The sequence below is a fragment of the Bison bison genome, unplaced genomic scaffold, assembly GCF_000754665.1.
Source record: "Bison bison bison isolate TAMUID 2011002044 unplaced genomic scaffold, Bison_UMD1.0 scf7180017864299, whole genome shotgun sequence".
Lineage (NCBI taxonomy): Eukaryota > Metazoa > Chordata > Mammalia > Artiodactyla > Bovidae > Bison > Bison bison.
The window spans coordinates 2,819,729-2,831,148 of record NW_011494871.1 but is presented as its reverse complement, the minus strand read 5'-3'; the positions used below and the strand labels follow the sequence as shown (position 1 = coordinate 2,831,148).

Sequence of the window (11,420 nt, the reverse complement as noted above, 5' to 3'; positions counted from 1 at the left end):
TCCAATGCATGAAAGTGAAAAGTGAAAGGGAAGTCGCTCAGTCATGTCTGACTCTTAGCAACCCCATGGACTGCAGCCTACCAGGCTCCTCCATCCATGGGATTTTCCATGCAAGAGTACTGGAGTGGGGTGCCATTGCCTTCTCCGGGGGCTTAATGTAAGCCAGTAACAGAGTTAAAAGAAAAGAACTACAATGAAGGCTGCATTACCACATCTCGGGCATCCTGGAGGCTCACAAAGTTACAGAGACATTTTGAAACATTGTTTATTAAGTGCTTAGCAAGAGAAACTATTATAAGTCACCCTTCTAAAACACAGTCTTCTTCTGAAATGAAGATAGTCAGCTTTGCATCTTGGAATCATGAGTCACACTCCAAGAACATCTTGTGACCGTTAAGCTCCAGTCACAACAGCGACTCCCTGAAAAAGCCAACTTTAGTAGACATGAAACACCCAGATGGCACAGCAGATCCTTTCTCAGTCTTCTATTTATCACTAGCAACCACCGAATCACCAGGCCGTTCTCAAGCCCTGCCAACCCCAACTTCCAGTCGTGTGGATGCAAAGCCTTCTTGCTCTCATAAAGCCAAAAGCATCAACAACTCTCAGCCTCAGGACCAACATAAGACGATTCCAAACCCTGACTCCATCACTTCAGATTTAGTGCTAATCAGACCCAAACCCTTTGCACCAAAAATGTCAGAAGGGAGAATCTCAAAAGTGAAAAAAAAAAAAAACTTAAAAAAATTGAACTGACACTAAGATAGCAACAGAAGATGAGAGGAAAATGTTTCTTGAACTGGGTTTAGGAACTAGAGAATGCTGTGAATTTTCAGAAACATCCATCAAGAGCAATGAATTTCCCAGCTCTGAGCCGACATGGGAGAACACCTAGAAGATCCAGGAACCAAGGATACACACGCCCGTTCTAGGAAAGTCTCAGGGGAAAACCACACTGCCACACTTACCTGAAATGGACATGGCTTATGTCTTAACACAAACTGGATTCCAAAATCTACAGTAACAAGTAATTACAAGTCTCCAAGCCAGTACTTTCTGGCATATCTGCCATCACAATATTATAACTATCCTCCAATTAAAATACACAAATTTAAAAAATAAAATCAGTCTTTACCTCTTTCCACACAATGGTTTGCCACATACCATTCCTTAACACTGACAAAGAAAAACAAAACAATGTATTGGTTAATACCTATGATAATCAGAATAAGACCAGCTTTCCAAACTCCAAAAGGCTCCTTTTAAAATTCCACTGATTAATTCCAATACACCATGTCCTTAGACATAAAGGTGTAATACCACCACTCCCCAAAACAGAGCCCCATCAAGATACTTACATACCATATATACAGCAATGCACTCACATAAATACATGTGTATGCAAGGAAGTTACATCTATGCATATTTAGCCCATATGAAGTAAAGGACATCACTGTGTTGCTGCAAGATTTTACCAAAACACATATGCACCCCCTAATAACACAGAGCTACTGTTCTAGAAATGCTAGAATAAGTAGACAGAGGTAGGGAGCAATTGCAAAGCCAGAGTATAAATGCTTTGACTTTTTATGGACATAAAGTATGTCTCGCTCCTGAAAACTACCATCTTTTCTTAAATTCTACACAAATCCTGTTCAAATCTTAACTACCAGGACTCACCTTCTGTTGGACTTGTCTGACATTTTGCTATCTTTAATGTATTTTATAGATTACTTCCCTCAATTTATCTCAACACCATTAACTACCGATTTAAAACTCCTTAAATGCAAGTTTTGTTCTTAAGTTTTCTAGCAGAAAAAGTGAGTCAGCCTGGAATCTTACCTATGGTTTTCTTTTTGTTAACTGCATTGTCTGCCTTATGTCGCTTCTGTTACAGAAAGAAAAAAAGATGTTAGTTTCAAAAGTTCCAAATGAATAACTGAAACAGAGAACAGTAAGACTGGGCAAAAACAGGACAAAGAAGGCAACTGGCAGGAACCCTAATGTCCTAAAATTCAGTTCGATGGTCAAGGTCACTCACTAAATTCAGAGGCTAACACAGTAACAATAGATGAGGTTTAAATGCTTGTATTTTGGCTATCGCAAGGAACAAGCACTTTAAAGTATAAAACTTTTACTCCTAGATTGTTTTAGATTGAACAAAAATAATTATTCTACATGATTACCAGCAAACAACTGAGTTCATTTTATTGATAAAGAACTTTATGGATAAAGTACCTTGGCTTTGATTTACATTGTATTTATTCTTTATCTATTTCCAGAAAAATGTGTGTGCACGTATGAGAGAGAGGGGGAGACAGACGGAGAGGAAGGGGAGAAGAGAGAACCGGAAAAGAAGACAGAAAACAGAGGAGAGTTTGAGCCAATGAACTTGGAGACACTGAAACAAGGACGAGAGGGAGAAGAGTCTTGTAAAAATAACCTCAGTGCTGCTACTCTGGACAACCTGACATCAGTAAACACAGACTGAACTACTTCTATCCCACTGTAGGGGTATTTCAGGCATTGTGTGTGCACATTTTCTTCCCCAAAATACCATCACAAGCCTTGAGAGGCTGGTTAGCCTACAGACCAATTTTTCTGTCTTAAAGATTCCAAAGCAACAAGTAAGTTGTAAGTTACAGTCAATACTATGTTGTTATTATCCGAAAGCAAAAACTTACAAAATCTTCTACAATCTCTTTGATGCCTGCGATTGTTAAAATAATGATCAATGGCACCAGGGTGGTGTATCTTCCTGTTGGAGATACATCTGGAATTTGCTGTAAGATAAAGAGACCAAAAGTAGGGACTGGGCACATTAAAATCCTCTCCATGAAAAAGGAAATACAGTACTCACTCCTCACTGTAGATCTATTCCATTTCTGTTGCAAAGTGATTACCTTATTTTAAAAATCAGTTAAGTGTGTTACATGTCTTTAACATTTTACCCAACATCTCTGTGTTTGGGACAAAAACAGGGTTAAAGTGGGACCCCACAATCATGTTTCAACGCCTCTTTTCACAACTGCAATTCCCTTAAGCAAACACCTAAAGAACTCCACCTTTATGCAAATATCGCAATCATGCAAACAGTGACTGGATGAAGGAAGCAAACTTCATCAAGTATGACAACACTTTCTCAGTTAAGTGACCTTTCAGCAAGAGCTTATTTTCCATGCAATTAAAGCTATGAATTTTATATAAACCTCACCTGTAATAAGGCAATGAAGAGGAAGAAGGCATTGGCAGCTCTCCTGATCTGCTCATACAAGAATCGAGGTAGAAACGTCACCACGCTGTACTTGGCCGTGCTGTGAGGGCAAGCGACAACACTGCTATCAGGTAGAGACAGAAATTCTAAACAACGAAAACAAAGATTCCAAAAGTACACGAGTAACTATAAGAACAAAATATTTCAAAACTTGAGATAAGAACATTGCTGTGCTGGCCCGCTCCTATGAAGCTTCATAGTGTAAAAAGACACCTTTCCTAAGAAAATCTTCTGATGTGATCTTGACTTTCAAACTTTGATGGATATGTGTTTGATTACTGCCACACGGTGTAAGCAGGGACATGAACCCACCTTCTGGGAGCCTCGGGCTGTGAACAGAATGTCTTTATCTTGAAAGATAAAGACACGTGTCAAAGATCACAAAACAGAAAGAGGCACGCGTTCCCAACGCAGTAAGATATGAACACAGAGAGGTGAAGCATCAGCTGAGAAACTCACAGTCAAGGGAGAATTATCACCTGGGATTGGTGATCCACTAGAATTCTCATCACACAGTCGCTGATTCAATGTAGAAAGTCAACTCTGCCAAGCATGGTAACAGGTGCATGGTTGGCCGTTTAATGTACCTCTCTGGGCACTCACCACAGACACTTTACCCCACTTCCACACACCCTTCACTCAGACACGTTCATCCACATCCCAGCTTCCCCAGCCAACGTCCTGTGCTTCCCTGCGGTGTCTCCAGGACTAAATGGTCCTACCCATCTTACCCTCCGTGAAGTCTGCTCCAGTTCGAAGGCTCCTCCCCCAAGTCAGTGTGGTGTTTACACCTCCGTTTCATAGTCTCTGCTTTGCTTTGTATTATATTTATCTACTCTCAGAATAGACTATGGGAATAATATTATTTACTTTATGAAAAAAAAAAAGAAATAACAAGCCCAAAATGGAGTCACTTGTGCTCAGCCCACATCTCCAAACCAAGACTCAATGTCAGATCTAACGGATGAGTTTCAGCCTCTCTCAGGAGTGTATTCTCAACCAGTCTGGAATCACCTGCTGCGCACTCGCAAGGTAATCTGCCTGACAGACCCCCGTGCTGTCCTCCCAAAGGAAGGTGACCTTGTCCCCAACCCCTATTCTTTGCTAGCAGCCTCTTTGCCTGCTCCTATCTGCTTATAAAAGTCTTCCACTTTGCACAGCTTTTCAGAGCTCCTTTCTATCTGCTCAATGGAATGCTGCCCAACTCATGAATCATTGAATAAAGCCAATATGATCTTTAAAATTTACTCACTTGAATTTTTTTTTAAACAACTTCGACTTCGTATATTCCTGGCACGTAGCAGATAATCAATGAACCATAAAATAATGAAAAGGCCTGAACTGAAGATCTGAGGGATAAAATGAACCATGCCTCCTTTAGCTGCTCAAAGGCTCATCCATAAAAGTACCTGCCTAGGTCCTAGCTCACCTTCTGAAGCCCACTTTTATCTGAGGTACAGTCTCGAGAGGTTTTCTAGGTTTAAAATACACTGATGCTGAAGCTTAAAGTCCAATACTTTGGCCGCCTGATGCGAAGAACTGACTCATTAGAAAAAACCCTGATGCTGGGAAAGATTGAAGGCAGGAGGAGAAGGGAATGACAGAGGATGAGATGGTTGGATGGCATCACCGACTTGATGGACATGAGTTTGAGCAAGTTCCGGGAGTTGGTGATGGACAGGGAAGCCTGGCGTGCTGCAGTCCATGGGGTCACAAAGAGTCGGACATGACTGAACTGAACTGAAAAGACACCTCAGTTAGAAGCACCAGACAGAAGAGCCAAGGGCTCAGAAAATAGGCCACCTGAAGCACCGGTACTCCTGAAAGACCTGGCAGTGACCAAACCTGGGAAGGCAGAAGGAAACATGAAAACGGACAACTCAAACAGCACAGCAGCCAGAGGCCATCTGATGGAGCTGAGAAGCGGCTCTGCGGACCACCTGTGGCCACTGCCTTAGGCAAGACCAAGAACAACAGCCTGGGGCTTCATTATACGGTGATTACTGTCATCCTTGAGTTATCTTTAGCCTTCTTCTGCGCACGGTGCTGTGATATTGTGCTTCATCACAAGAAACATATATTTGGTCTTCATCCCAGTTTCTGGCACAGAGCTCCCAAAACCCTGGGGACTGCCACAGTGTTGAGACAGAGATAAATGTATCTTTTGTCACCTCAATGAGGTGACTCATGGAAAGCCCCTAGGATGCTGGCTGGTTGCCAGAGGAACCAACCACATGATCGGAGGGTTGGAAATTTCAGTCGTGCCCCCTCCTAAGAGAGACGAGGAGCTGGAGATTGATTTCAATCACCAACAGCCAATGATTCAATGATTCACTCAACTGTGTGTTTGCAATGAAGACTCCGTAAGAACCCAGAAGGACAGGCTTTGGAGAGCTGGAGGCCTGAGGGAAGATCTGATGTAGCGATGCAGGTTTGTAGACCATCTGCTGGCAGAATTCCTTCTTCCTCAGTGAGGTGACTCTTTGTTCATTAATGCTGTCAGCTGATCTGACAAGGTCCGCCTACATTACCATGGGTAATCTGCTTTATTCAAAGCCCGTCAATTTAAATGTAAACCTCATCCAAAAGGCACCTTGAAAGAAACATCTAGAGACATGTTTGGCTAGATATCCAGGTGCCATGGCCCAGCCAAAATGACATGGAAGATTAACCACTGCATGTATATCCTGATTCAGTGGGCTTCCCTGGTGGCTCAGACGGTTAAGAATCTGCCTGCAATGCAGGCGACATGGGTTCCATCCCTGGGTCAGGAAGATTCGCTGGAGAAGGGAATGGCAACCCACTCCAGTATTCTTGCCTGGAGAATTCCATGGACAGAGGAGCCTGGTGGGTTACAGTCCGTGGGGTCACAGAGAGTCAGACATGACTGAGCAACTAACTTCCTGATTCAGTGGGTCTGACATGGGTCTCAGATTTTGTATTTCTAAGAAGTTCCCAGGTGAGACCAGAGCTGCTGGTCTGAGGACCACAGTTGGAGTGGCAGCTACCCCTGAGGAGCTAGATGTATTCAAATCTCACATTTGAGTTCAGTCCAACTGAACATTACATGATGTAATGGGATGGGAGATCTTTACCATCACTGCCCCGGGCGAAGAACATGTACAGGATGACCTGGGTGAAGGAAGAGCTTCCCAGCAGAAGAGTCTGTCCACCGGGTGAGCTCACTGACCCCACCAGGTTCCCCCTCAGTCTGCAGGTGGAAGCACCCCTGAGAACCTGGCCCAGCATCAGCTGCCAGCGAATCTCAGGCACTGAGCGAGTCCGCAGGGCCTAGGGCAAGGGGAGAAACGACTAGGAGAAAACAGAACCGTACCCTGTGGTTCAGTCCATCTAAACACCAGTGTTTCCTAAAATCAGGTGACATGAAGAATGACCAGGGGCTTGACAAAAATCCACCCACCCACCCATCCATCCATCCATCTATGCACAGGTATGTCCCGAGCCCCATCCATGTACCAGGCACTGGGCCAGGCACTGTGGGAAACCGGAGGGTCACAAAAGCATAGTCTCGAGGGAACTACATTCTAGAGGAAAGTGAGATTTAAAAACCAGTGCATGGCAGGATAGATGGAGGAAAACAGACCAGGGATGGAGGGCGGGGCAAGAGGTTGCTTTCAGTGGTGATAAGGGACCATGTCGCTAAGGTGACCTGTGAGCAAAGGCCTCTCTGGGGACCTGACTCAACAGGGCAGGAACTTGGCTACATGTGCGGTGGACACACGCCTTGCAGAAACTCTTACAATCTGGTAAGTGTGGGAAACAACCCATCAGAAAATAGGGCCTGGAGAAATGTAGGTCGGGGGCTCCCCACTCATCACAAGTCACAAGCACTTACAGAATCTGACCTCCAGAAGGCAGCCCCAGGACCAACCCTGAAATGATGTCTGAGTGCAAATTTTCAGCTGGGAGAAAAATTCAAGTTGATTTCCAAAGGCAAATCTAAAAATTCAACAGCTGCTCAAAGTGTAACTTCCCCGGATAATAAGCCTCCAGAAACCCAGGAACCAAACTAGCGTACACTCTACGTGTGAACAGTAAATGCACACTGGGGTGTTTTCCTTCTCTGGCCCCACACAAATAAATTTCTTACATGAGCCTAATGTACCCGAACTGTTCGACGTTTACTGGAAGAGCTGGAGCCCGTTTAAACCCCTTCACCCCTTTGAGCTGGCCAGGGGCTCTAAAACCCTGTTCTGGTACCCTCCACTCTCCCCAGCTCCCTGCAGGAGACCTTCCACCTTTCTGCTCTCACATACTCAATGAGAAAGCAGTTCCGAATTACCAGAGGAAGAAGACGTGTCCTCAGACAGTCATTCATGTCCTCATAAACAGCTTCCTTCATTTACCCCTTCATTCATTTATTCCACTTATTTCAGCTTCATTCATTTATTCCATTTATTCCATGGAATGGTCTATGGGATGCTCCAGGCCAAAATACCAGAGTGGGTAGCCGTTCCCTTCTCCAGGGGATCTTCCCCACCCAGGGATCGAACCCAGGCCTCCCGCATTGCAAGCAGATTCTTTACCAGATGAGCCACCAGGGAAGCCCAATAATACTGGAGTGGGTAGCCTATCCCTTCTCCAGCAGATCTCCCAACCCAGGAATCAAACCAGGGTCTCCTGCATTGTAGGCAGATTCTTTACCAGCTGAGCTATCAGGAAAGCCCTAGTTACCCCTTAGGAGTCCGTTATTCTCTAACCCAGACCACTCTATGCAAAGCCCCCAGGAGACCCCCTGCCACTCTCATTGACACCTGGCCTCACCACACACCTAGGACTCACCCAGGAGGATGTGCCAATGGACGGCCAAGCCCACCGTCCTCTCCCCTGGCTGGGACTCTGGATGTGTTGTCAACTACCCCTCCCAAATTATATTCTGGAAATCTCAAATGCAAAAATCCCTCTTAATCACCAGTGCCCATTCACATGAATATAAGACCACCCCACTAGAAAGTTTTACCTCATTTTACTAAACTACTAAAATTTTACCAGTTGCACATCAGAGGTTAATAAACTCATTTCAAAATGTTGACATGCTTATTTTCAACACTTCTCTGATTTTTTGGTCTATAACTGGGAAACAAGTACTGAATACTGCCTGGCCTCATGGCCTGGACCAGAATATAGTCATGAAACCAGCAGTGCTATTAGTGCTATAATTATTTATAGCCTTTATTATAGATCATGCCAGCTGAAAGATCAGCCTAATCTTTATAACACACATCCACTAAGAAAAATGGGTTGAATTTTAATCAGCTTATAAATATACCTTTGAAAATTAGATACCCTCATAATTCCTATTAGACAGCATGAGAGTCTTGTTCCTTTCACATTCCTAATTTGGTTTTCTTTACTCAATACATTATTCAATGAATAGTTTTGGCCATAAAGCAATTTATTTTGCGTAGAAACATGGGCTGAGAAGAAGATAATAGAGAGAAGATAGCATCTTGAGCATGGTACTTGCTGCCAAGCAAGTCTTTCAGTGCAGAAAACTCTTAGGTAAGCATTCTCAAAGGTCGGATGTTAGATACTGATGGCTAACATCTTTAAACGCAGCACTGTGAAAGAGTAGGTTAGATTCATCTGCTTTAGAAGAAAACGTGTGAACTTTATGATGTAAAATCAAATGGAAAGGAGTTCTGACACTCATTCAATTTTACATCACAAATCTCCAAGGATCCTTTTCCATGAGAATTTCCATCTTCAGTAAAAAAAAAAAAAAAAACAGCAGATACTTATGAAACCATCTGTCTTGAAGGCAGGTAAGCACAGAAGCAGTCACAGTTGAGGCCCGATTCTATCCCTGGGCCACAGAAAGAAAGCAATATGGGTCAGTCCACTGAATTACAACACCCTTGGCCCTTTGCTCAGAATTCAATATATTCTTTCCAAACCCAGGGCAACAGGCCCTCTCAGAAGGGAAGGATTAAGGCTGCCCTAGATGTCAAACAAGGTGTGACCTGACTCTGAAATTGAGTTATAAAAACAGAAGCATCCAAGTCCACCGTGCACATCTCTGCCCTCAGTCAAGGGGGCAGTGGTGCTGCGGGGTGCAAGGGGAGGGCACGGTGGCCAGTCCAAGAGCCATTTCCCGGTGGGCAGAGTCTGGGAGCTCCAACAGCGAGTGACCCCTACCTGGGGACCAGGAGGAGGTGGGATCAGGGTGCAAGACTCACACACAAACCTCACTCAGGGTGGGTGTAAAGCAAGTCTGTCTGTCCTTTATTACTGTGTGTGTGTGTGTATGTGTGTGTGCATGCACGTACTCAGTCATGTCCAACTCTTGTGACCCCATGGACTGCAGCCCGCCAGGCTCCTCTCTCCATGGGATTCTCCAGGCAAGAATACTGGAGTGGATTACCATGCCCTTCTCCAGGGGATCTCCTGACCCAGGGATCGAACCTGCGCTTCTTGCGTCTCCTGTATTGCTGGCAGATTCTTTACTGAGCCACCTGAAGCTCTAGTTTATTTTTGTCAATTTCTCACATAATTGCCAAACTTAATCCAAATGTGCAATTTTAGTGACAGATTTCCTTTTGGGTTCTGTGCAATTTCTTACATGCAGGGTGAGCTAAGGATACAACTGCACTTTCCAGAAGTGAACACACCCATGGAGGTGACTGCCTGAGATTTAACACAGAGACATGAGGGGTGTCAAGTCTCCATGAGTGGATTCGAGAGCAACAGTGGCCCAGTCTCAAGGGGACCTGGCTTCTGACACCCAACTGTGAAATAGACACACACATGTTACACTTCTGCCTACTCAGGCACCATTAAAATAGTAGGAAAGAATGCCATGTGTTTAAAATTGAGGAATGAAATTAGCAGCTAAGGTGATTTTTTTCCCCTGAAATAGACTGCTTTCTGCTTCTGGCAAAAAAAGACATCTACTCTCCTCTATGGAGAAGGCAATGGCACCCCACTCCAGTACTCTTGCCTGGAAAATCCCACAGACGGAGGAGCCTGGTAGGCTGCAGTCCATGGGGTCGCTAAGAGTTGGACACAACTGAGCGACTTCCCTTTCACTTTTCACTTTCATACATTGGAGAAGGACATGGCAACCCACTCCAGTGTTCTTGCCTGGAGAATCCCAGGGACGGGGGAGCCTGGTGGGCTGCCGTCTCTGAGGTTGCACAGAGTCGGACACGACTGAAGCGATTTAGCAGCAGCAGCAGCAGCAGCACTCTCCTCTAAGATGCCTTCTGAAAACGAGCCATGATTTGAGAGGGATCTACAGAGGGACTGTGGCCTCCCGGTCCCAAAGAGGATCAACCCAGAGAGAACACACCAAGAAAGACTGCAATTTCAATGAGGCAAAATCAAAGAGAATATTAAAAGCAGCAAAGGAAAGGCAACAAGTTACATACAGGGCAACTCCCATAAGGGGATCGGGTGACTTTTCAGCAAAAACTCAGCTGGCCAGAAGGGAGTGACACAATATATTTCAAGGGATGAAACCTACAACCAAGACTACTCAATCCAACAAGGCTGAATTCGGATTTGATGGAGAAATCAGAAGTTTTATAGACAAGCAAAAGCAAGGAGAGTTTAGCACCAAACTAACTTTATAAAAAATTGTAAAAAGAACTTTCCTAAGCAGAAAAGGCCACAACTAGAAATATGAAAGTCACCAAAGAAAAAATTATTAGTAAAGGCAAATATGAAGCTGAAGTGCCAATACTTTGGCCACCTGATGCAAAGAGCCAACTCACTGGAAAAGACCCTGATGCTGGGCAAGACTGAAGGCAGGAGGAGAAGGGGACAACAGAGGATGAGATGGTTGGATGGCATCACTGACTCAGTGGACATGAATTTGAGCAAACTCCGGGAGACAGTGAAGGACAAGGAAGTCTGGCGTGCTGCAGTCCATGGGGTCGCAAAGAGTCAGACACGACTCAACAACAACAACAAAAGGAAAGTACACCATAAAGGTAATAAATCAGCCATATATAAAGCTAGTAGGAAGGTTAAAAACAGTAGTAGTAATGTCTAGATCCACAATAATTATTAAGGAATACACAGAAAGATGTAAAATAGGTTGTCAAAACAGTTCACCTTAAGCAGTATTACACATCAGTTATATCTCAGTACAGATGGAAGAAAAAATAAAAACACTTTAAAA

General features: G+C 44.2%; 1 protein-coding gene across 1 annotated transcript in view; it reads right to left on the bottom strand.

Moving 5' to 3' along the window:
* ATP8A2 (ATPase, aminophospholipid transporter, class I, type 8A, member 2) overlaps positions 1–11,420 on the bottom strand; it is a 452,578-nt gene that overhangs the window by 392,911 nt on the left and 48,247 nt on the right. The window contains exons 3-6 of the mRNA XM_010851206.1: positions 3,215–3,314; positions 2,685–2,783; positions 1,843–1,888; positions 1,136–1,176 (exon numbers count right to left, since the gene is read on the bottom strand). Of these exons, the coding sequence (XP_010849508.1) occupies positions 1,136–1,176; positions 1,843–1,888; positions 2,685–2,783; positions 3,215–3,314 (286 nt within the window). The remainder of the gene's footprint in view (positions 1–1,135; positions 1,177–1,842; positions 1,889–2,684; positions 2,784–3,214; positions 3,315–11,420) is intronic.